General features: G+C 43.9%; 1 protein-coding gene across 1 annotated transcript; it reads right to left on the bottom strand.

Annotated features, from left to right (window-relative positions):
* Nucleotides 1-88: 88 nt before the first annotated feature.
* Nucleotides 89-26462, bottom strand: ATP2C2 (ATPase, Ca++ transporting, type 2C, member 2). The gene is made up of 27 exons (XM_009874269.1): nt 26364-26462; nt 20280-20390; nt 18791-18907; nt 16920-17009; nt 16801-16836; nt 16647-16708; nt 15609-15717; nt 15377-15526; nt 15206-15274; nt 14393-14468; nt 14091-14157; nt 12744-12868; nt 10733-10830; nt 9910-10011; nt 9014-9103; nt 7522-7623; nt 6785-6941; nt 5264-5434; nt 4518-4615; nt 4385-4435; nt 3759-3925; nt 3046-3114; nt 2847-2963; nt 2021-2168; nt 1330-1425; nt 881-1022; nt 89-201 (listed from the first exon to the last, which is right to left on the bottom strand). The coding sequence occupies exons 1-27, from the start codon at nt 26460-26462 to the stop codon at nt 89-91; spliced, it is 2832 nt and encodes a 943-aa protein (XP_009872571.1).
* Between the last annotated feature and the right edge of the window lie 334 nt (nt 26463-26796).

Genomic DNA, 26796 nt, shown 5'->3' with positions numbered 1-26796 from the left:
GGAAGGATGCGTGGCATCAGAAAACGGTGCATTTGAGTTATCCAGCATCACAGCTCCGTCCCAAATGTATCTTTCGAGGAAGCCTGCATCAGTTAAGATGTCCCTTTGTGTGCTTCGGTGGGCAGCAGCGTTTTTCGCAGAGCTTGACAAATTCGGACACAATGAAAACGGAGGAAGCCAGGCCGGTGAGAAACAGCAGGTCTGCCGAGAGGAAAGGGAGTGGAGGTGAACACAGCGGGCAGCTGGATCGGCACTGGGCAGGAATCCCCAGTTAAGGGCTTTCCCGCAGTTTGTGCTGGGGTAATGCCACAGTCGTAGGGCCTTGCCGTGCTTGTGCTAGCTCTAGAATTAGGGAAACATCTGCGGTAGACAAGGAGTACCCACAGTTGGTATAGTCCACCTCATGGGTGGAAACCCATAGTCATTTGGGATCACTGAACCTTGTTTCTAACACCATGCCCAGTGCAAGGCGGCGTGGTGGAGTTTGCTTAGACAGATTCAAACGGTAAAAATAGACCTTGTGATTCAGCTGGGAAACATTCACGGCTTTTTTTCAAACAGAGTGACTCCGTAACAATCCGAGATAGATTTAGGTAGAGAAATAGCATCGTACAGAGCTCATGGAAAATCTTGGCATGTCTCCATTTGTGTGTGTTCACACGCAGTAGATCAAAATTCAAAACCTAGGCTGGAGTAACATCATTAAATACTACTATTTGTGTACAGCTACACGTATGTATATAGGTACAGGAGCTGCTGATTGATTTCCCCAACCAGCAATCTGTGGGGAGCTATCACATCACGATTTGGCAATTGCATCTGCTTTCTAAAGTGCTTTTCATGAAAAAAACCACAACATGTTATTTATTTTGCAACTTACCTAGCACTCCTAAGTTCTCTGTCTGGAAGACCTTTTGTAATGGAGGGATGTATATAACAGCCAGCTGTCCCAAAAAAGATCCAAGCACAGAATACAGGAACATGCGGTTTCGAAAAAAGCCAATTTCATATATCAGCTTTGTCTAGAGAAGAGGAGAAAAAATAAAATAAAATAAAAAAGACAAATGTCACATTTTCCAATCTCCTGTTGGCACTTGAATGCCACGCTGTTTCCTGTATGTAAACTCCATTACTTTTTGCAATTATGTGAATGCTAATTTAGGCAGAGCTACAGAGCTCCAAGTGTAGTTGAACTATGACGGTCAACTTTATTTAAAAAGATGATAAAAATCGTGCTGTTTCAAATGACATTGAAAAAAAACCCCTTCCTATGCAGAATACTAGTGTTATAATGTTTATGTCGGTGTTTTGCGGACAGAACAATCTCACCTGAGAGCGGCACGTCAGGGCATTGAAGAGGTCAAAAAACACAAAACAGGTAAAAGTCATTGTTGTGGTTCGAGGAGTTATACCACCTTTTGGATTCTGAAAGCACATGTCAAAATTCAGGTGTTAGACTTACAAAAATATGTCAAATCAACTGATGAATTAAATACTCCTCTTAATGACCCAAGTCAATTTGAAGAGTAGTACAACAAAGGTATAAATCTAGGTCTAACCATTTTGCATACCATTAATTTCTCTCTGCTGATTATTGAGTTTATGAGCTTTCCAACCATGTTTTAAATTCTTAAACTAATGTGGAACTTGAGTAAAGAATAGTCTAAATTGAATTACTTAAACCATTATAACTGTCACTATTTACCAAGTACAATCCTTAGTACTTATGTACTCGGCATTTTCTACTTATACAGAAAGCTAGAGCTGAAAAGTACCTTAAATCATTGATATCATATCAAGTATCAGGTTTCCCATTCTAAATAGGAACTTCCAAATTAGAGGCAACACAGGAAGGCAGAAGCAGAGCTAGGAGCTTACCCTGGTTCCTTAACCCTCTGCCCTTACTGATCCTCCCCCACTGGAGGTATTGCAGAAAGTCCTCTGCAGGGACTTCAGAAATTGCCCTTCACTTTGTTTTCCACGCTGATGAAAACAAGAAATCATCGCAGATTTTCCTCACCTCCTTCCAGAAGACAAAGAGGGTTCCACTGATGATAATTATAGCTGACATGAAGATTTTCAGGATCAATGATTTGCTGAGTATAGTATCCGTGATACATCGGGGTGGCTGTTTGATAGTGTCCCTGTCAACGGGTTCAACTCCCAAGCTGCCTCAAAAAGGAGCAGAGAAACGTGTTTAATTAATGCAGATCGCCCCAAAACGGTACTGCTGATAAAACAGGACCGATCTGGAGGACGCAGTTCTTTGAAATACCACGAGTGTTCTGGCAGGGTTACATAAAGCCTCAAATTTATCTGCAACACCCACACCAAAGGTCTTTTTTGCATACTGAGCTGCTAAAATGACATACTAGCCCAAGGCAGCGCATCCTATCAGTATCCAACCCCAGAGGGAATGCTAGCTGTGAGATTCTGGCCAACATCTCTTCCCAGTGTGACAATAGTAAGTGTAATTAGCGATAGTTGTACTCAGAATTTGGATGAGGTTCCCAAGTCATATGATTTATGAGGCATATAGCTTTGTATATACCCAGCATTCCCTTGTCTGTGAGACCTGCAGGGCTACTAGCAGGTGATGCACTCAGGGTAACAGACCATTCCTACTCAGAAAGTGGAATAGCTGTTAAGTGATTCTACCACAGACCAGAAACACGTTAAACCTCAAGAAAACCTGAAGCAAATGCTTCAGGAGGGAAACAAAGTACAACCTGACCTAACCACTGAATGATTGGCATATTGATAAGAAATCATAGCATCTTCAGTTTCTAAGGTAAATTCAGACAACTTAAAACCAAAAATATATTGATCATTTCTCTCTTCCATACCTCTGGGCCGGAGGCCCATCCATGATGATGTTGATCCATAAGATCTGCATAGCGTTGAGTGGATTTGGTAGGTTGAGCACCGTTGACAAAGTGATTAGGCTCAAAGCTGAAATGCTCCTGCAAATCACAGAAGAACATTATTCTGCATGACCTCATCCAAAACGTGCTTTCACCAGAATCGAAGCAAACAGGAACTTACGTGCTCAACTGGAACCTGACAAAGTTTTTTATGTTGTAAAATATTCCTTTTCCCTCTTCTATTGCATTCCTGGAAGGGAGAGGGGAGTTAATAACTAGCACTCACACTTTTTACACTGATCTCCTCATGACACTCTAAATACAGGTTGTCTTCTCTAGCACATATTTCAAACAAAATTCAGACCCCAGCTTTGGAGGAAGACATCAAAACAACATCTCAGATAAAAACACTTTATCAGGACGGTAGGTCTGAAAACCTTGGTTCATATGACCAGGTCTTTGCTCATAAAGCAGGCCCATGACCCATTTATATCCTCACTCTACTCTGCCTACTCTGTCTGTTGTTATGAGCCAACAGAGCATTGCAAATCATGTCTTTCCTCTGAACTTCGTGGACGAGGTGGAGAACACAAGTTACCATCTACCCAGACTTGCAGGTGCTTTCAAAGCCCCGGTTAGATAGAGTAGAGAGAAACCAGTGCTCGCAGATGAAAGGTGGCTTTGTCACCACCACCTGAAACAGTCATTGCTGTGTATGCAACTGAAAATGAGCCAGACCCAAGCAAGGTATCTCCACTTACTGCCTGTTGACTTACATGTCCTATGTCTCACATCATTTCCAGGGCTAGTCACACAATAGACTCGCTGCAACAGATAGCCAGAAAGCATCTGAAGTAAGAAAGTGTGTGACAGTAAGAAAGTCACTTAACCTACATTACTGTTGAGAAGTCATCATCCACAAGAATCATGTTGGCAGCCTCTTTGCTGACGTCGGTACCAGCTCGTCCCATTGCAATCCCGATGTCGGCAGATTTAAGGGCCACGGCATCGTTAACACCATCTCCTGTCATCGACACCACAGCCCCAGCCCTCTGCAAAGCCTGCGAGAGCAGAGAGACGAGAGGCTCTGAAGCCAGGAGAAGATAAGTAAGTGCTGGTGGCAGAAGTGCTGTGTGACTTTGAGGGTAAAGCAGACTCAGCAGCCCACTGAGGACGAAACTCAGACCGAGAATTAAAAGACTGGATTTTCAGGAGTATAGAGAATCCCAAAACTCCAAGCAGGAGTTACAAGTGAGGATTTAAGTCCTCAGAAATAATTTTCCAGATGTTATGCTTGCTCTTATCTCATGAGGGTTTTCAAATGACCCAGACTAGATCTGCAAGAGAAATGCTAATACAGTCAGCATAAATAGCACTAATGCTCTGGCTTAGGGTTTATGGTCCTTTAGTCTGAGCTGATCCTGCCTTGGAAGACCAGGTAATCTAGAGAAACGAGCCCTCATCCCCTCTTATATCTTGTTTTTGTGAGGCATACAATGGATTTGAGAAGCTCTTAGTACCTTTATGATTTTTAGTTTGTGCTTTGGACTCGTTCTGAAGAAAATGGAAACCTGAAAAAGAACAAAAAATACAATCTTGTGTTAGATCAATGCTATTGAAAATAGACCTTGTTTTAGTAATCAAAACCATTACATTTTTGACAGCGGATGATAGCTCTGCCTCTGCCAAGTGGTCCAGCTCTTCCCCAGACATGGCTTTCAGCTTCCCATTACAGAGACCGATATTCTGTCCTGCAAAGAAAAGCCCAAAATGAAATCCACCCATCAGCTCTGGAAAAAGCCAAATATTTCCTGACTGAAAGAACAGAGACAACAACTAAAGATTTCACTGGGAGATACATCTGAACCTGGGGCATCTGAGAGGGCACACAGCGTTCTGACTCTGAGCTGGGCTGGTCACCTTGTCCCTGCTCAGCTGGAGTTATGAAACCTACACAATACCCAGAACTGGAGCTGATACTAATTCTGTCATTCTCTTCAATGCTGCTTGCTCCCTGTATTTCTAATGGCAAAATGAAGAAATAGGAAACACAGATACACCCACTCTCTGAATATTAGGGGAGTCTATAATCGCAGCAATGCCATCTCTGTCTCATTTAATGGTCATACACTAGATTTTTGCCGTTTCTGGCACTAAAATGGCAGAATTAGGTTACTGGAATTTGGCCCATAGTTCATAGCTGCCCTAATACTGCATTTAGTATGATTTGTTTCAATGGAAAAGCAAGAGCACACTCAAGTGGCATTTAAAATCTCTATTGCACAAACAAAAATAATGGTAAAGTTGATCGTTAAGTGATGTAACATTTGAAGAGAAAGAATTTGACTGATCTGACAGACATAATATAGACCTCACAGGAAAGAAGCTAAGTTTGCTACCTATAGCCACAGCAGTTTCCAGAGCATCTCCAGTTATCATCTTCACTGACACACCAGACTCAAAAAGGACTCGGACAGCTTCTCTTACTCCAGCCCTTGGGGGATCAATTATTCCAACCAGACCTAAAAATGTTAGTTTGCCAAGTTCTGGACCTGAGGCCAAAGCAAGTACTAGAAACAGAGAGAGGGTGTTAAAAAAAAAAAAAATGACAAGACTAAATTAATAGTGTGTTTCCATACATTAAAATGAACATTTAGAGGAGATATTAAAAATTGCCAGTTTTCTAGCAGAAAAAGTCATTAAAACCAGATATTTAGTCATTATATTCAGATCTTGTATAGACATAAACATATGGTCCACTCAGATAACTCTAGTTTATCTGAATTAGAGCATTTCTGTTCCACATTTCTCTTAAGATTTATTTCTTTCTAATTTAAAGCTCTCTACCAAGTCTTCCCTAAATGGAGACGGATTAAATTAGGAAAGCGCCTTGTTAGGACCAGACACTATTAAACTAAAATGTTAAACAATAGTGCTCTTGTAAAAAACTTAAACCGCAATGTCGGTTCAACCAGTGAAACTTCCACCCTGTAAACATCAAGGCTCTGAACATTTCGTTTCTGCTCTTAGCACCTAACGGTATCATTCAGTCGTTCTTAAATCACTCAAGGATATTTTGCCAGGGGGTCGTGTCAGCGCTGCTTTGATGACTGAATCCCAAGCTCGCAGCAGCTGTCAGAGCTAATCGCTTTTCTTCAGAGCGGTAATTTGCCATTCACAACAGCAGATGATTCAGATACTGTAAAGCAAGCTCTGTATACGAGTTCTTAACTGCAAGACACGGGGCTCGAGAATGTGTATGTTAACTGTAGCATCTTCCAGACCTGGCTGCCAAGACTTGTTCTCATCTACTTCCAAGCTGGCAACACGCACAGGAGATGGTGGCTTTGTTGCTGTGTGAAAGCCTGGGACATTTCTGAAAGGATGTTTCCAGCAATGAAGGAAATAACACACGTGTAAAAACTTCTGTGGGCTGTGCACTGACATGCAGCCAGGATCAAAAGGAGTTTGTTAGATTTGGTCCTAATAAAGATTCGAACCAAGCTGCATATGAAAAAAAAAATCTTGGTGCCCAAATCCACGTTTTCAACCGCTTTCAAAGCTTCTTTTTGTTGCTCTTGAAACAGGTTCTCCAAGAGCAGAACTTGGCAGAGCGGGGCTTAGATCATGTTCAGCGCAAAGCTTTTCAATGCAACATCCAGACTGTATCCCAGGCGATCACATTCACCATTTCCAGGGCTTATTTGCAGCTCCTTTTCATCTCACTAATTTAACCCCAGCAAAAAAAGATGTGTGGAAAGCAAGCAGCAAGCCGACTTAAGGCATGGCCCTCGGCAAACTCTGACACGATCATGCAAGTGATGCTGAGGACTGAGCCCCTGTCCGGTCTAACCCAGAGGAGGAAAGTATTGGGGCATGATAACCCATAAGCTTAAGGGACATAGAGAGTAAGGACTGACCCCGGAGCCCTGAGGAGCCCATTCGTTTTTCTTCCTGCTGGTAGAAGGCTTTCTGCTGGGGCGTAAGTGATAACGAGATGCCGCCGCTGTTATACAGAGTGCAATATTGAAGAACTTCTTCAAATGCTCCTTTCATAAAGTAAATATCCTCCTGATCCTTTAAAGTAAGGAGAGAATATAATTTACTACCAAAAAAAAAAAGTGCACATTTTAAAAATACTGATAATGCATATGGGTTTATCTCCTAGGTGAAAAGGATCTTTTGTCTGCTCTTCTACCTGCTGTGTAAAACACCCAGGTGCATGTATTATTTATAGGATGTGCTATTTTTTGCTCTAGCCATTTTTCATGTTCAGCTCTCACAGGCAATGATAATGAAAATGTTGGTGCGGTTTTAAAGCAAAGTACAATATCAGCCAGACTGAGCCCCTTGACTCAGTAAGAGAAACCTGACCAACATTTACCTGTAAATACGGTATCTTTCTTCCCCTGTCAGTTATCTCTGAAAAGCTTTTGTTTTCCTGCTCAAACCGCTATAGAAAAGTATTATCTTCTATTCAAATGCAGCTTTATGAGCTAAAATTATGCCCGAGTTGGGAATGTTGAGGTTTGTTCTGTTTTCTCCTGACATAGTTAACTTCTAAAAACAGTATTTGCTAACGAGATACCGTTTTGTGCCCATTGTCAAGGCGCACAATTAGAAACACGAAACCAGCCGCCGCCACTGTTTGCGTTACCTGATTTTTCATCGCGCATTTCACAGCCATCCACCTTTGCTCAGAGCTAAATGGAATTTCCTTCTTTCTTACATAAAGATCTTTTATGTCAGCTAATTCCATCTAAAGGAAGGTAAAACAAGAAGAGCACTGTAATGCCGAACAATGCCAAAGCTTGTGTGTTTTCCACGTTGCAAGCATCGGCTGTTACCCGTGTACTTCCAGGCAGATATTCCACAGAGTTCAAGAGAAAGCATGGGGAGAGTAAAACTCACTTCACAACCAATGTTTCCTTTTGGTGCCTGATAAACTAAAGTGGATTTGGAAGCTTGATCCCTATTTGAAAAACTAGGGAGCTCTGCTGAGACAGCTTCAGGTCAAACGAGGCTCGAGTCCTTTCCCTAAACCCACGGTAAAGCAATGGGCAGAGCAGATTTCTTCCAGCCCAAGCTCTGGCTCCTCCAGTTTGGTTATTTCCCAGCCACCCTACTTGGAAAAACAAAAAGAAAAGTCACAAATAACTGAATGGCCAGTTGTGGACGTGGTTTCAAATTATTTCCTGATGAATAAAACTCAAAAAGCAATTTGCCACAAGAGGACTCTTCAGCTATGAAGTATGACAGTCCAAATCCGTACGTGCCTGCTTCAGCATCACGCGTGGGTGCTCTACGTGAAATGGTAGTGACCAGAAGTACCTTCCAGTCTCTTTTTCCCTAGCTCCCAGCAAACTAAAAAAATTAAAAATAAAAAATAACAATAAAACAGAAGAGACCAGCTTCCCCATATTCATCTATTGCTTGTCTACTGAAGGCCGGAGAAGGAATATTTTGATTTAGCATTTAGGGAGACAAAATGTCATTGTGTTAAGAAAATAAAAAAATCACGTTTTCACTTTTAGAGTTAAAAGCTTCAAAACCAGGAGGTGAGAATAAATTTTTGCAGGTGCATCATTTCATCAGGCACCTTCTGTGCAACGCTGATTAGCTGATACCTCGAGGGGTTTTACAGCCCTCAGCCTATGAGCATGGATGCGATATTCATTCAAATATCTTGTTTTACATAATCATGACTAGAACAAAGTAAAACCTAGCAGATGACCTGAATCAAGGATGACCCTCTGCCACTCTTTCTAGTACGGCCTATTCTTGCTCGTTTTTCACTCTCTTGTCTTCCTCCTGAACCCTTAACTGACACATGCAGAATATATAAAAGCAGCAGTCCAGTCTAAGCCTGAAAAAATCCATTGTGCAGTGTAGTTGTAGAGATTAACCAAGCAAAACAATGACTACTGTGAGCACGGAAGCTCAGGAAAGATGTTTGTCTGTGACAGGAGGGGTACTTGGGAGAGCAGTAAATCTATGACCTTGGGGAGAAGAGACAAGGAAAGACAAAAACTAGTCTGGGGACTTTAAAGAAGTCTGACCACTGCTGTCAGACCTAATAATATCAGCTGCCTTTTAAAAAAATTATTATTTTTTCATTTCTGGAAAAATTTACATCTTAACAATCTTACCTTCATTGCAAGGGCAATGAGAGCTCCTTCTGTGGGCTGTCCCATCACGCTATTTTTTCTGATAATGGCATTATTGACTACACAGCCAGCCTAGAGAAAGGAATATATTTACATGGTTTATTTTTCTCATAACTAAATTCATAGCTTTTTTCCCCCCTCTCTTTAAATCAAATAATGGAAGATTGGAGAAAGAAGGCAGCCACATCCCAAAGGGTGTGCTATTCCCCATAGCAGCATCTCTTAAGATCAGTTTTTGTGCTTCCTAAACCCCCTTAATCCATAGGATACACCAATATTATGGTAAAATGTTAGGTTTCGGTTAAATTAACATCAAGCAAAACATGATACATACCTAAGAAGCTTGATAAATCGTGAAAATAAAAACTTACTCTCTAAAGCACAATATGGATAAATTAAGACCTAATCTCCATTTGAGATTCTGGTTCAGATCATTTCAATACCCAAACACTCCACCTTAGCCTACACTTGAGTGCATGGGATTTTATTTAATGCTACCATGAAAACTACATATCACCATGGTACGTTTGTAAATTGACTATGTAGCTAGCTAAAGTCCAGAATCTGTCCAAATTAAATACCTGAACGTGGTAAAATTAATCAGTCTCTCCTCTGCCAGAACTGTATTTTCATCCACAACCTAATTGACACTTTAGGCTGATGACTCAGGTCTCTCCCTACAGGTCTTTTGATTCCTACCTTTTACCTATAAACAATTAAACCACAATTACTATTGTGGTTTCTATGAGAACGCTCTAGCAAGACGATTGATTTTAGAGTTACAAAAGTGGCTTTTTTTCACATTCCTTATCCAAAGTGACATGTGCAAATGAAAACTGAAAGTAAATAGAACAAGCTGCTTCATAATTTATGCTTACCTCCACCAGTTTCCCAACTGAGACATTGGAAAATTCCTTAAGAATCTCCTTTGATGGCAGAAGGTAAACATTCCCTTCTCCACTGTAGCCCACCCCGCTGACCTGTGGAAGGGACAGATGGAAAGAAGAAATTTCCCAGTGCCAGACAGGACTATGCCACATCTGTAAATAACTCAGTGGGGTGCATTTGAGCAAATTTCTCGTTTTGAAAGTGTTGGGATTCCTCTCTCTAGCTCAAAGCAATGCTTATAGGTAAGGCTTCTAGTGCAAGTATAATATTAGAAAAGCTGCACATGAACAAAAAGAATCAGCTTGCTTTATATAGAACTTATTATACATGATTTTAGAATTTTCTTGCAGCTCAGTTGAGCGGTCCAGCCCTTTGGCAGCAGTGGTTTTATCCTCCGACTGACTGACGCGTCTCTCCACTGCCTCACATTTTGCACGCCTTCATTTTTCACCCACTTTACCCACAGGTAAATGAGCTGTGCAGAAGCATCAAGTCACTCATACAGTAAATATTCCTACAGAAGATGGACCCACAAAAGTCAGCAGCAAGTTTCAGTATTTACAGTAATTAGAGGAGAACAACAAATGATGTCAATGAATATCTTTGTTTACAGCATCTGAGCAGCTTTTGTGCACTCAGCCGCACCTCTGCCTGTCTCCACCACTGCAAAAGTCCCTTCTCTTTAATGATGCACAAGAGGATTTTTTGCTTTGGGATTGAATTTTCATCCTTTATTTGGGCCTGAATGAACTAAAAGCAAATTGGCCCCACTGAGCTCGAACGGGAGAGTCGGTGTTAGCGCCTGGGCCATACCTCTGCCTGGAACCCGTCCGAGGTCACGAGCTGAGTGACTGTCATCTCGTTGGCTGTCAGGGTGCCTGTCTTATCCGAGCAGATGACATTGCAGCAACCTGAAAGTTTTTAACCAGAACTAACGAATAATGCCAGCTGAACAATGAGATTCAGAAGAGGGAGAACACGTCTCCCTAATACTCATCAAACTGCACCAAGTGAGGAAAGAGAGAAAACACCAAAGAATGGATGAGTTTTCCAACAGGGCGTTGTCAGAGTATCGTGCACGTAATTTGGATGCGGTAGGAGGCACCTGAAGAGGGCCATATTGTCTTGAGCATCCTGCAGTGGGCAGGCAGAGAAGGCACTGATCTCTAGGGAGCCAGTTGATGCAATATCACACAACAGAGCAGCTGCTATATTCTGAAAAGATGTATCAGATTCCTGCTCTGCCACATGCTTCCTCAGAGGGGCCATTTAACCCTTGCTTCTCTAGTTCAGAAAAAACAGCCCCACCAGGAGATCGTGAGAGTAGATATGTTAAAGATGGTTACAAAAAATACTTCAAAATCCAGAGCTAATAGCAGGAGCTGCCCTACTTGTGCTGTGCTCTGCTCTGTGACAATCTTCCTTCAGTAAAGCACGTTTCTCCCAGGTCCCATTTACACTGCAATACAGCAAAGGAGTGAATTAGCAGAGTGACCACATTCAGGCTAGTTGCCACTCTCAAGAAGGGAAAAAAAATTACTTGAATGCACAAAAGAATCAGACTCCTGGTCCCTTCTGAGTATCTTTTCTGTCTCTGGAGATGACCACACAGCTCGGGCACAGCCCTCGTGAGCGTAACCGCCACAAGGTAAAAGCCCAGAGACAATAAGGCAGACTGGGCTCTGTTTAATTTCATTACAGTTTTGCAGGACTAGCACAAAGCAAAGCTACGACCTCCAGGACTTTTAGTTCTTTACAATTAAAGAATCAGATAAAGAAGGATTATTTTTCTCTTTTTCAGAAGTTTAACAGACACAACATTTAACGTGTGGGAGAGTGCAGTTTTTGCAGTTTTCTTACGCTATCTTGCAGAGTACCTGGGCATCTGGCAGTCACGCCTATTTGGGCACAGCCCTACCAGAACGAAATTCTTTATAAGATAAGGCCGTTTCAGATGTCCTGGGCCAGGGCAGATACACAGAAATACAGGTGATAAGATTCCTTAACCACAGAACAAACAAGGGCAGTTCAAACAATTGCAGCATTTCTAAAGAAGAGATTGTAGCCAAAGGATCCGGCTGTGCAGCAGATATTTGCAGCTGCCCGGGGCAGACTTGGCATTAAATGTACTTTTTAATGCTGCACTAAATGCACAATGTCGTCTCCTTCATATAATGGCCATACTGACCAAGATCAGAGTAGTAAAGCCTGGAATAGTGTGACCTTGGGATGAGGGCCAATTGGAAGATAAAAGGAAAGCAGAAGAACAATTTCATTACAGTTCATTCTGCTCTGCAGCTGTAAGGATGGGCTGGACACCTTCTCAAGGTCCCCTCTGTCCATATTTTCCATGAGTCTTTGGATAGCCAGGAGATGGCCACGCAGGCTATGGAAGGACAAATGGTTTTGTTTATGCCAGGAGGTTTGACTTGAAGAGCTGCAAGGGTTTTTAGCCACTGAAGAAGTGGACAGGATGGACCTGCAGGATGATCCCACGGAATGAGGTGGAAGGAGAAACCAAGCCTTCCAGCCCGAGGGCATGCATGTCTGCAGAGAGCCTCTTGCTCCTCATGGGCCAATGCCACGGGTTGTGCCATTGCTAGCACCTGCCTGTGTTAGTATCACTAAAATAAGGAAAGAAAGGTGAGAAACATAGGGTAGAAAATGCAAGTGGGCTGCTCTGGCCCAGTAAGCATATTCCAAATTTTTTTTTTTTTTTTCCTTTTCAGTCAGACCAAGGCTCACTTGGCCAGCCTGTTGCTATTCAGTTCAGATTTTGAAGCCTGGCAGATGACCACGCTGTGTGGCCCCTTGGCAACCTTACCTAAAGTTTCTACTATGGGCAGCTTCTTCACAATCACCCTTTTCTTGGCCATCCGGAGAACACCCAGCACCAGCGTAACGGTGACCACGATGGGAAGTCCCTCTGGGATGGCAGCCACCGCCAGGCTGGGGATGGCAGAGACACAACAGCTTCAACACAGGGGTCAAACTACAAGTACCAACCAAAAACTTGCCAAAGGGACATTTCTACAGGGTGAGTTTTGATCTTGTATGTGTGTATCTGAGGGTGAGCGTGCTGCTAACCAATGGGACTCCCGGAACATCGCAAATACAAAAGCAGGGTATTTATCCAACACTTCAGCATTTTTTTTCTGGATGATTTTGACAGAGCAAATACTTTTCTTCTTTGCATTGCCAAAGAGCATTAATTTCTGCCTAAGCGGTGATTTAGGGTTGGATTTCATTTCATTTATCAAACTTTCTGAGGATGGAAATTGAGTATTCTGTTGTGTTATGGCTCACACATTAGGTGCTGGCTCCTGGCCACACACAGCCCGTCTTCTTCTCTCTTACACATGGGTAAGATCTATGGCAGGACAGAATCAGCCACCCAGATGCTGCACACACTGAATCAGAGCAACATCCAAACCTGCAACACCTGACATGCTAGAGAAATCCAGACACAGTCTGTAACTGTCCCTTAGTTACTCCTTGGGTAAACTCTGAACACTTCTAGATATGTGCAACAAGTAACCAAGGAGGACTTTAAAACCGTCGGCTGCTCTACAAACTCAGGCTTATCCACTCATTTTTGCCAGCACATCCCTCCAGGAGACAGAAAGGTGAGTACCGAGCCAGTTTGGCTTCTCTGCTGTCTCTTCGTCTGTGATTTTGGTTTAATTTCCATGTAATGCGTCTTTTTTTTTTTAAGGATTGATTTTAGAGCCATGACAACACCAAACAACAGGTTTTATGGGTACTCCTGAAAACACAGGGTTTATTATGTTTGGTTAAGAGGTTGTGTATGCTCTTTATGTGGCATAAAACATGCATGCCTATCTTTAGACGTGAATCCAGTAAGAAGAGCAAAGAGTAATATTTGCTGTTGCTACACTCCCACTGAATTCATAGTACAGCAGGAAGAGGTGGAAAAGCCAGTGAAGGTTTTCAAAATACCAATTTCCAAAAATAAACCCCTGAACTTTTTTTTTTTCCCTCCTTCACTCTGTTATAAAGTTCACATTAATTTTACCAGTGCAAGATCAATAAGTATATATGAAAGGTCTTACTCAATTCCCTTTTGTGAAACGTCCGTTGTTTTGAACAGGGCATTACCTGGGACATGTTTTGTTCAAAATCAAAGAGAAAAGTGCTCTTCAATCCTTACCTAACTCCAATCGTGAACATGCTGAGGAGACGCTTCCCTTGTAACCAGCCAATGAGCATTATTAAACCTGGTGGGGGTAAACCATCCAATTAAAAATCTTCAAGAAATTAATAATTTCTAACCTGTTTTAGCTGGTGTTGGAGAAGTGAGTATGCAATGAGGCCTCCAATTCTCTCCTTCAAGAAGTGTCTCCATGTGAACCAGGTAACCCACATCAACAAGTAATTTTGGAAAAAGATGCCCCCAAGCACAGAAGGCTTTCACAGCCAACCATGCGAGGACGAGCATTGCGTCCCACTCACCAATTATGCCAAAGGAGAAGAGAGTGAGTTGCTTTCCCAGTCTGTCCATGCTTTTCTGCAGAGGTGTTTTGGGAGTCTGGAAACAATAAAAGAACAGCTGGTTTTCCTTCCTTGTTATGTGAGATGAGAAGGTGATGGTCAGTCCAGAACATCTGACTTGCACAGTTGCTTATTGTTATATGGTTCTGATATACCTTAGGGCTCACCCACCCCAAATCCCCAATGAGGGTCTTGCAGGGTGAGAGTTGTTGCCTCAATTCACTCAGGACAGGCTAAAGTAAGGGGAGAAGAGACAACTTATGCTTGTTTACAGCTGGAGAGCCAAGGTAGAGACAGACTAATGGCTAAATCTGGAAAGGATCTTAGCGATCACATCCAGGACAGTCTGGATCCCCCTCCCCGTCACAGAGGCTTTGCACACACATTACCCAGACACATCTACTTTTGCTTTGCTCTCACTTCTTGCATCAATGGATCACGAGTTAACTAGTTCCTAGACCCTCATCTGCAATTAGCTCAGAGCTCTGACCCATGAAGTTTTATATACGTAATGAAAAGTGGGGAGAGCGGAGAGAAGAAACAGTGGATGAATACCAAGTTAGACACAAGCTGAGCATCAGAAGTGCAGATTTTGAAGCCAAAATCCTGCTTATAGACTTCTTTTTTGAATACAGCACTTTGGTGTCCCTCAGTCACACTAATGTTCTGTAGCAGAAACAGAAGTGAACCCATTGCACTAACTCTCGCGACCCCTCCTGCACACAAGCTTTCATCCAGGACATTCATCACTTCCACAGACATCGACTTCCTTACCTCTTCTGCTTGCATCATTTTGAACACCTCTCCAAACTGTGAATTTTCACCTGTTCCAATAACTACTCCCTGAAAAGAAGCAAAAAAAAAAAAGAAAAGAGAGGGGAGATGAAAAAGTCTAGAGATTCTGTAAGTAATGTCAAGGCAAAGATCAAGGCTGACAGGACTCACTTTTCCCTTCCCGCAGCGCACGAGGGTCCCCATAAAAACAACATTGCTCAGCGTGGTTATATCTCCAGCTTCCAGCAAGACACTGTCAGTCTTGTTGCAAGGCTCAGCCTCCCCAGTAAAACTGGATTCGTCCACCAGCAGATCTGTAACCTAATTTAAAAATGGCATGTTGCTGGCACTGTTAGGACGAGAAAATTCCGAAACAGGCTCTTGTATGTATGGTTGTGCTTACCTCTATCAGCCTGAGGTCTGCAGGAACCCGGTCACCAACAGACAGATAGATGATATCTCCAGGCACCAGCTCTCGTGCTAGAAGATGCTGCAGTTTCCCTTCCCTTAGGCTACACCAGACAAATGGAAAAAGAAGAAAGGAAACCAGGCCATGAGGTTTCTGTTCTTTCTGCAGGCTTTGGGAAAGTGACCAGCAAGAAAGCAAAATAACTTCCCTGACCCAAAGAGCTTCAAATGTAAATAAGAACACAAAATCTTCATAATGATGAGGAGAGATGACCATGCTCGGTTTCAGCTCAGTTTTAATTCATAAATAGGTGGGCAGGTTACAGAAGACTTATAATTCAGCAATAAGCAACTTAATCTGTACTTATAGTAGACAGGAGTGACAAGAAGATGTGCTTTCCCACAGCTTACACTTTAAATAATGAAATGCAGATCCTTTAACCTAGAGAGAAGCTTTTAAAAGCTAGAATTACCTCTGGCATTTCACTAGTGTATTAAAAATACAGCCTTTCAAGCGGTTAGATTCTTCTGGTGTCATATCATAAATAAAGAACAAACGGTGGCGTTCGTAAGATCCAAACCTGAGTGACCTTTGGACCAAAAGAAAACCTCACGTTTCGTTTGCAGCGTGAGGTTTCTCTGAGCCTCACAGCTTATTTACATTGGCCGCAAGAAAACTGATTTGCAAAGACATAAATAGGAAAAATGTTTCCTCTGCCCTAACGTGCTGATGCCAAATGTGAAAGCAGCCAGGGAAGCTGTACCCGAGACACGCCACAGCTGCTCCGTGGGCAATGACCAAGCTTCTGTGTGCCCGTGCCCAGCACATACGCAGAGCACCAGGCAGGGTGGGCAGCAAATTTCATCCTCTTCCACTGAGCCTTACAGCTGCACCCACACACGGTGCTGCTCCTCCAGAGACCAGGTTCTCACTACATCCATGTACGAAAACCTGAAGCAGTTTTCCTCACTGGTCAGTTCTGCCCTTATAACCCAAACCCTGCTAAACCCCACTGCCACCCACATGTCTCACCAGTTGCACTCGGGAGGCACCAGCTTGTTAAGTTCTTCCAGAGATTTTTCCGAGCGATATTCCTTTTAAATGAGAAAGCAGAAGAAAGGTAAGTTACACGGGAGGGCCTGCTCACAACAGCCCCAACTGCAGGGCTGAGCTCTGGCTGACATACCTGGATGAAGGCCACGGTGACCACTATGAGCACCGCCTGAAAAAAAAGAAAAAAAAGCGTTACAGGCATGGGCAAGCCAGCTTTAGAGAGCAAAGGGCTGCAGGAGAGGTACTACCTACCATGGCGATGCTTGCAGCATCCTCGTACTCTTTCGTGATGACGCTTACCAAAGCTGAAGCCAGCAACAAGAGAATGAGGGGATTCTTAAACTGAAAAATAAAATAAAACCAAGTTGCAATATGAAATTAAACATGGAGTTGCTGAAGCTGAGCTGGCCTCAGATCTCAACAGGAAGGATTAGACACGTGGTTTTGCCGCAGAGACCCTCCCAGCTCGTGATAACAGCATCGCTCTGCCTGCCCAGGCTGGGTGCAGCGCCTGCGGTCAGGCCGATACCAGACCCTGCACGCACACGGGAGATGGATCGTCCCAGGGACCAGCAGGAAAAAGCTCACACCGAAAGACACAAGTTTCATCTCTTTTGTGCTGCTTGCATGGGCAAGGTTCACTTTTGCAGACCTACAGCTCAGGGATGACTCTGAAAGCTCCTTGGAGGCACAGTAGGTACAATCAAAAACTTCATTGTCCTTTGAGAATTTGAAACCACAAATCCTCTTTTTTTTCAATTAATCTGCTAAAGCTTGTACCCAGGGCAGAAGAAGTCAGATCCTCACTTTTTTTCACTTTCAAGCACAGGTTTTAAGGACCTTTCTCCTACCCAAGAAAGTTACAGCTCCATTTAACTAATGTGGGGATGGCTGTAAGGGAAGGGATTTGAGCCAGGCAAAGCCATTCTGGTTTAGGCAAAAGGAGCACAGAGATGCACGGTAGGAAAATCAAGGTTTAAATTTAATCCCTGCTGAAGCCAAAGGTGAAAGTCCCCTTTGTTTCTCCTTAGAAAGACTGGGCTGAAGGGGATGTTTTACAAAAATAGCAGCTGGAAGAAGCCACATCAAGTGTCTGCTGAGGGATGATGCTCAAGTGCAGAGATGCGAGTGGCATGGGACTGCGAGCAGCTCTTCCAGAGAGATCATCTGGTTGCAGAAGAATTGCAGATGCACTAAAGGGTTTGTTTTATGTCCCCGTACAAGAAGTGGCTTGTTAAGGATGAGCAGGAAAAACACCATCTCACTTTTCATTAAGATTAAAAGAATCCCTGAAGAGACTTAGTGGTGATTACAAAGTGGTTAAAGAATATTGATCACATAGGAAAAACAGGGATAATCCATGAAATAAAAATCAAAGCAACCAAAATTTTCATGATCCAGCTAAGCAAGAAGAAAATCATTCAAATTCCTGGTTTGCAATAACTAAAAAATCCTTCTTATTTTGTTAAAAGCCCTAAAATAAGGCAAAAGATGCATTAAATACTGATGAGAAACAGCTAATAAAAGCAAAACTCAGGGATAACTCAGCTGGGGAAACCAAGCTGGCAAATACCACCTTCTGCCTGTTTTTTGGGGGCAGCTGGCTTGAAATCGTGGATCTTCAGAGCATGTGGCACCTTGTTTGAATGTACCCATTCCTCATGCATTGCCAGTGGAGACACTGACACTCAACAGAGCTCTACAATCACCTCTGCTCTTGCTGGAGGTTTAAGGTTTTCCTTCACGGGGGGAACTGAAATCAGAACAGCTTTCAACTACTGTTGGTTTTCCTCAAAGCTTTCCTGAATTTATCACTTGCCTTGAAGGGAATAAATATGCCCCAGAAATCAGGTCACTGATCTACAGCTTTTGATTTGTGGGCTATATGGAGATGAAAAGGTTTATTTTTGTTTTAAGGTGTTGTCTTCCCATTAAATGACCCTGCATCTGAACCTCACAACAGCTTTCCCAGGGGAACAGTTTTTTGTATCTGGGGCACAGCCTGCTCCAAGGCTGAGTCTGTGGAAGTAGAAACTCAGAATATTTCAATGTAGAGACATGCTCAGGATGACCCAGTCAGGGTTTTTTGCCAGGAAATGGGAATCTGTGTAGAAGATCCTTACCTGGTCTAAATATTTCTTCCATATTGGCTCTGTATTCTCTACTGAAAATTCATTCCAGCCGTGTTTTAGCCTACGCTGTAGCACAGAAAACTCAGAGAGTCCAGTCTGAAAATCAACCTAGAGGGAAATTAAAAAACCAAAGAAAACCAAATGTATGGTAGAATAGTCACAGCAGACTTCTTAGGGCAATAAATCAACCTAGAGGGAAATTAAAAAACCAAACAAAGCCAAACGTATGGTAGAATAGTCACAGTAAACTTCTTAAGGCAACATTATGTTAAAAATGTGTAGGTAGACTGTGCAAGATGCTTGTGCTTCAGTGTGTCCCCCTCATAAAAATGTGTAGGTAGACTGTGCAAGATGCTCGTGCTTCAAGTGTGTCCCCCTCATCCCCAAAATGTATTCACTGTTTTTCTGCTATTTTATTTCTGTTAAACTATAGAACTTAACCATTACCCATCACAGAAACCCATAAAGTAAGCACAAGTTAATTAATCAAATAAATTTACCCTCCCTCCAAAAAACTTCCACAAATGGGAAATCATATAAAAGATGACAAATCAGAAATCAAAAAGAGTAAAGGAAAGAACTGATTTCTGGTTTTACTGTACACTTAAAGAGAAAAATAAAAATATCCTGACAAAATTCAAAGAGATCAAATGGAGACGGAATAAGATCTGTTTCACCTGGGTTTTAAAGAGTAGCAAAGTCAGACACCAAAATATTGCCAAGCGTTATAGCTTTCCCTGGCTGTGGGGACCCAGCCTTTTAAAATTTCTATCTGTTTTTCGTAAATGGGGTTAAACATGAATTTTAAAATCAGGTTGGTTCTTTTCCCAGTGGCAAACTGTACAGCAGACTGGATAACTGGAGTTTCCTTCCTGAGCCCCGACATGCATCCATCCATCCATCCCTCCATGCATCCATCCATGTCCGTGCTGCAGCCACAGGGCAGCACTCGAGCTGAACCTGGCCATGGCTTCGCTGTTTGCTTGGTGCAGGGATGGCAAGGTGAATTTAGATCTAACAGCCCACGCTGCCAGCAAAACTTGAGAAGTTGTCTAGGACAATAAACGGGATGAGTTTTGCCTCTGAAATGAAACCTGCTACAAAAAAAAGCAGGGGGAGAAAAAGTGCTGCAAGCATCTGCACAACACTTTCCAAGGAGCTGTTGGTACCTGGAGCGGGCGAGCTGGGCAGCCTGTGCCTGGGGCTCCTCTGCCAGCCTTGGCCAAGCACTGTGAGAGCTTCGTTTTCCAGGCTGGACAACTGAACTCTTTCAGCTGCAGCTCACAAAGCTTCACAAAGCGAAGCACAAAGGCCCAACACCGAGCCTTGAACACAGCCAACACGAGGACTCAGCCCTCATAAAGGCAAAGGAATTGGGCACTCCAGGAGTTTGCACGTGAAACCAAAGACCAGCTTTGCTTCTCAGCCAGATGACACAGACTGCCCTGCTAAATTCACAAAGACCTGTAAAACCTCTTACCTTTAAAGCTTTTGCCAAGTCTTCTTTACGGCATTTACATGCTTCTTTTGGGGGCAGAACCGTCACCTCCTTCTCTTGCTCAATGATTTTGAGCTCACACTCCTCATGGGTCTGTGTAAACAAGATAAAACAACCATTAGGTGAGAACACAGTTAATAAAAGCATTTCAGCATCTCTTTGCTTCTTCCCTTAATCCCATTCCCTCCCCTGCCAGCTGTGTCACATCACAGTTGGCTAAAACACTTCCTCAACCACAACACTTTGTGCCATTTGCTAATTAATCCCTATTACAGCCTCAAAGCCAGGTACACATTCTTATAGTGGAAGAAAGGCTCTTAGGAGCTGGATTACCAAAAAGTGGTCAGAAAAGCATGCAAGACTCTGCTCTTTGCAGGTAACCTGCTTGAGATGAATTCTTGCCTGGGCCAATGTCACAGAGCCCACTGCATGCTCAATGCTCAGAGCAAGGGGAAAAAACCTTTTCCTTTGTTAAAGGCATAATAAATGAACAGAAACGCGAGCTGGAAAAATCTCCGAGTCAGTGGGAGAAAGCCAAAGTCTCCTCTTCCATCTCCATGGCTGTTTTTCTTTATCACCGTCTCTACCAACATGTGAAACAAGACAAACTCCTCCTGCCCCATCCAAGGCAGCACCGAGCTCCCAGCACCCCGACCTCTCTCCCCTTTCAAGATGCCTCAGCTCCTATTCCAAAACACCCTTTCCAGAGCAACAGCATCTATCTGCTGAAATCTCAGCCAGACACGTGACAGAGATGGTGTGATCACTATTGCAATGGAGAGGGAGAAACCTCACCCTTCCCGAGGGACAGGAAAATCCCTTCCCGCTTTCCTTCATTCATAAAGCAGAAAAGCACGTGTTCATTGAGAGGGATCCTGAGAGAGCACAACGCTTGGCCCCCAGCATCTGCCCGAGGTACAACCCACCTTTCTAAAATCCCAACAGCTTGCTCAAGATTTCCAAGGATTTCCCTGATTCCACGTTTCCCTCACCCTGTAACCACATTTTGCCCAAAGAACCTGCAGCATTTTCCCCTTATGTCAACATGTACTAGCACTGGACATCATCCTCATTTCATCATTTTCTTGCACATCCCTAGAAGGGAAAACAAAGTCCTTCTGTGTTTAAAAGTGATGATTTATTCCTATCTGTGCAAATTTATCATTTCCCTGTAACTTTGTTGACACTCAGACCCTGCAAGACCAAAAGCCACCCGTGCATCTAAGGAGATGGAAGAACTTGCTGACAAGAAAATACAGGGCTGTCGCCTATAGAAACATACCTTGCATTCACTAATTAGCCAATGTGATCAATGTCATTTCCACAGGCTCCTCTGTGCTCCTGGTGACATAGGCAGGATCAAGGTACAGCCTTGCCTTGAAGGAATTTAAATTTTTATTAAAGGAGCTGGACAGTGAGAAGAGAGAAGAGGCCCAGGTAGGAGGGTAACATGCCTCCAGTCCCCAGAGCCAGCGGAGGAAGTCAGGGCCCAGCACTATTGCTAATATTTATCTTTGGAAAGGTGTGGAGGAAACGAATGACAAAAGCACCGACTGCAGATCGATAGAAACGGTGGCAGTTCTGCACTCCTTACAGCCAGAGGCTGTTGTGAAGAGTTTTGTTGGGATGAGTTAATTTTCACTGATTAGCTTATGCCTGTAAGTGATTTGCCCTGCAAGAGTGTGGCCCAGCTGTTCCTCTCAGATTAACAGCTGGAGCACAGGCTGGAAATGCATCGGTGGAGCCCCATCTCCATCCTTCTCCTCCGCAAAGCATTGCCAGTGCAAAACCCCCTTTGCCCCTAGGTTTGTAGGATCATTTAGGTTGGAAAAGTCTTTTAAGATCATCAAGTCCAACCATTAACCTAGCAATGCCAGGTCCACCATTAAACCATGTCCCTAAGCATTGCATCTATACGTCTTTTAAATTCCTCCAAGGATGGTGACTCCATCACTGCCCTGGGCAACCTGTTCCAGGGCTTGACAGCCTTTTTGGTGAAGAAATATTTCCTAATATCCAGTCTAAACCTCCCCTGGCACAACTTGGGGCCATTTCCTTGTCTTATCACTTGTCACTTGGGATAAGAGACCAACCCTGACCTCACCACAACCTCCTTTCAGGCAGTTGTAGAGAGCAATGAGGTCTCCTCTCAGCCTCCTCCAGACTAAACAACCCCAGGTCCCTCAGCTGCTCCTTGTAACATTTGTTCCCCAGACCCTTCACCAGCTTCATTACTCTTCTCTAGACACACTCCAGCACCTCAGTGCCCTTCTTCCAGTGAGGGGTCCAAAACTGAACACAGGACTTGAGGTGCAGCTGAGTACAGGGAGAGAAATGAATCCCAGCCCATGCCTGTTGGGCATAGACACCGTCCTGAGCTAACCCTTTCGTGAACTAACCTCTTGTCGTGAATTACTTTCTTCTCTGTTTACATTATAAACCAAACGTGGGCAATCAACATGATCCATTTGCATTTTTAACTTCATACTTTAGTCGTAACTCAAGCACAAGAGCACATGACTCCACACAGCAGGGTAGGAAGAAGTTAAAAAAAAAAAAAGGTTAAAAAATATTAAAAATAAAAATATTAGTTTATCTATAGCTTTGCAAGTTCAGGAGACTATAAAAATCAGCTGGCCCAGCACACCTCAGAACATGCCTGGTGCTGCTGGTACCTGCGCCACGGCCTCCGCATCCCTCACCCTGAAACAATCCATCAATTGTTGTGCTGAGCAGCCCTTGTGGGAAAGAAGAAAGCGTGACGTTTTCTGCGGAGTAAGTAGCTCTTTCTGTGTACTCTGGCAAACAGCCTGAAAGATCAGTTCTTGGGATTTCCCCCCTCCACCTGCCTTTACTCAAGTCTTGCATATTCTTTCCCCTCATCTTAGATTACTTTGGACCAGCTAATGTATCGTAATCCAGTTAGAAGTGGGCTGGGTTATTTAGCTCAACAAGAAGCCCTTTAAAATATTAAACAGAAACCCTCTTCTTGCATATTCTTTGCCCTTATTAAGAGAAATAAATCAAACCCTTCTCTCAAGAGCCCTTTACGTTGCTTTTTTTGCTGCACGTGGCAGGCAGAGAACCTGTATTTCAGGGGTGCAGGCAGAAACCAACCCAGATCAAACCAAAGCCCTGCAAGTCAGGGGCTTCCTTACCCGACCTCTCAAGCTGTTTCCCACCCACTGCTGTGGTTTCAGCCCCTCTCATGCACAGCTTCTCACTCCCCCATTGCACATCCATGGCAGAATTGCAGACTTTCTACATGGAAAAGAAATCCTCTGGCCTCCTTTCTTGCACAACAAACTTCAAAATAGATGCTTTGCTTGTTCAAAAAGCCAAGGGTTTTTCAGAAAAGCTGCTTTAAACCTGTTCCCTGGATTTCAAGTTGCCTGTAGAGGCTGACTCAAGTGCCCAAATCATTGGCTTATTGCCCCCAGCTGCACATCCCACCCCCTAGTCCCTGCTGTTCCCTTGCTCCTGCTCAAACCTGGTGCTTTTAAAAAAAACAACACAAAAACCAACAAACAAAACAAACCCAAACATCCAGCTGCCTTTTATCTAAAACAAAGCCATTTGAGCTGAAAAATGGTATTTCCCTTCAGGAAAACCCCATTACCACAGCCAACAGCAATCCCAGCTGAGGAGCCTCCTCACCCACCCAAACCGAGTCCCACCTATGCCTGAAAAAACCCCAAAACACAAGAGTTTACTCCTGGGATGGAGGTGCTGCAGCTCTCAGTCTCAAAATCCGTGGCAGCTGGAGGGAGTTAACACCTTGACTGCTGGAAGTTTTCAGAAGCAAAAAATTGGGCTTGACACCTCTAAGGGACTGAAAACCTGTGTGTGTGTAAGTGAAGTCTGCGTTACAGCTGTGCTGACACAATCCAACGGTCTTCCTGGAAGGAAAGCTGCCCTGTTTAGTTTTATTTTGAGGGTATATAAAAAATAGGTACCTGGATGATAATAAAACTATTCTGATACTGAGGATATGGAGCCTGTGAAACTCTCTAGGAGATAAATGTTCATTGGTGAGAAACGTGAAATGGAGAAAAGCCTTGCCCCTTGATTTAGCCCTAAGCATGGGAGAGGGCTTGGAAATACCTGTGCTCCACCTCATGGCTACTGAGATGGATCAGGTGTTGTGGGGCAAAGGTTGAAGAGGGGTTTTATTGAATTGCAAAGGAATGGGCAGATTGCCCTGGATGGTGTTACAAAGCTCACCCACCTCATCAGGTTAAGAACTATAGGGATCAGAGGGTGCACGGTCAAAGAGAAAAGGTGATGTGACCCATGTCATGCACAGGTTTTTCTCTCACTTTCAAACATGCAGAGATAGGTGTGCTCATCCATGTGCACACACACGAGCACACGTGCTTGGATGCTCAGAAGAAAAATCTTTATTCTTCAGATTTCTGCAGGAAACACAAGGTTCTCTTGAACTGTAAATCAGCACCACAAAAGTTCCCTGGGATTCTGAGCAGGTCACTGTAGAAACAGAGTTGAGACCATTAGAGTCTAGGCACAGGCTGTGCTTGTGCTTTGATGTGGAAGTTAACTGTTCTGCCACGTCCAGATAACACAATTTGTGCCTTTAACCTGCCTAGAGTCCCATCAGGTCACCTGGACTCACATCTTTAAGGCTTGGGACCACCCCCGGTCAAAATTTTTAAGATCTGTAAAACTGAAAGTGCTTTGCAATTGTTTTCAAGTAAAGAAGCAAAAAACCATCCTTTGAGGAAATGTGAGTCATTTACCAGCCTAAATCATAACCTGAGAACATGTTCTTGATTTATCAAGTTCCTGTGGTCATTTCACATCGCTGCCTACTTCCTTCGCCCACGCCAAAACGCTGGTCACTTCCCTGTCCTGTTACAAATGTATCACACTCTGCAGAGCAGACTTAAAACTCAAGAAGGGTTTATTACAGATGCTTTCCATAACCTCATCAAGATCTTCCTTTCCTGGGATTCTGAGCTAAATTTGAGCAGTGTAGAGCAGCATCGCGCAACGCATTGTGTGGTGCATAGGGTAAGAGGTCAATGTCTTATTTTCTTCTCCCTGTAGCACCGACCAACCCCCATACTGGAAAGACAAGACTCAGAGGAGAGCAGAGGATTAGCTGAAATGACATTTGAGAAAAGGCCTCACTCAGTCATGGAAAAGAACATGAATATCTTGAAGAGTGTGGATGGTGCTTGTTGGGACGGGACTAAGGACTAACCCTACATGTTGAAGGAATTACACAGATCAGGTTTATGTGGGAGGGAACTCAACCAATCTGTCATGTGGGAGAAAAAAATGGGGCTTGAGCAATGGGATCACGTTTGTGCTGAGCAAATGTGATACTAAGATAACCCCAGACCTGAAGGTTTTGTGGCGAAGAAATAAGGAGAACAGCAAATGTGTCACCTAAACCACTTCAGTCCATCCGCACCAAGGAGAGGCAGTGCAGATAGGAGGGAAAACCAAAAATGTTCATACATCAGCATTTTTCAAGAAAAGGAAGCATTATTTTGAAGTGGGCTCTGCACATCTGAGCTAAAGCTCTTCTTGGCTGTTCATGACCAGTAACGACTGCAGCAATGGCAAGGGGGACAGCCCAAGGGGTCACAGCCCATCCACCAGCGACCGGCACCGCTGGCAGGGCTACCCAGGGGTGAGCCTCACTCTTGATTTACCCTCTGCTGAGGCAGCATTTGCATTTTGTTCAAGCACTCCTGAAAGCCTCACGCAGCGCCCATGGCCCGCACGGCAGTCGTTCTCCCACACGTTTCATTAATTGTGAACCTCCTCTGCAAGGAACAACGTTTCTGGCCAGGACTTTGGCCTGAGCTATACATCCTGGGAGTATTGCACAGAAACAAGTATCCCCATCTCACCCTGCTGCCTGGTAAACATCATTAATCTCATCCCCTGCTGTAAAGGGAAGGCGCAGAGAGAGCAGAACCAGGCGGCAGCAATATCAAGTTACGGGTGGGACAAAGCAGACAAAGTAGTCAAAATTAACCCCAATTATAGAAACTATTTCAGCAGGTCCAGGCAAGAGGCACAGGCAATCCTCACCTCCTTTTCCGGCTCGCCGTTTCCGAGGGGCTGATATTTCTGTGCCGAGCGGAAAAATGACCCTTTTGGGAAGAGTTTGGCAAAACCTCCTTCGACCATCTTCGCCGCACGGCAGCTGTGGGGCCGGCGGGACGGGACGACCGGTGGCAGCGCTGGCTCCGGTTTCTCTGCCGGCGCGGGGCCGGAGTGACAGGTGAGGAGAGGCAACCCTCACCTGCTGCCAAGTCACGCCTTCGGCCGCAGGTGCCGGCGGGCCCTTCGAGCAGCCACGCAGGCTGCTTCGCCCATAAAAACCCTGCCAGGGGAAGCCTGTCTGTGTTTAAGACCGTAGGTCAACAGAGGAGCAAGAAGGCCCCTACGTGTTGTGTGTGCGCGGCCGGCACCTGAAGTGCAAGTTGAGGTCTCGTAGCTCTACGTTTTTCCCCCGCCCTCT

Source organism: Apaloderma vittatum, unplaced genomic scaffold (assembly GCF_000703405.1).
Source record: "Apaloderma vittatum isolate BGI_N311 unplaced genomic scaffold, ASM70340v1 scaffold7358, whole genome shotgun sequence".
In the NCBI taxonomy this organism is placed as follows: domain Eukaryota; kingdom Metazoa; phylum Chordata; class Aves; order Trogoniformes; family Trogonidae; genus Apaloderma; species Apaloderma vittatum.
The sequence above is the reverse complement of the archived record's forward strand: the minus strand, read 5'-3'. Positions and strand labels throughout refer to the sequence as shown.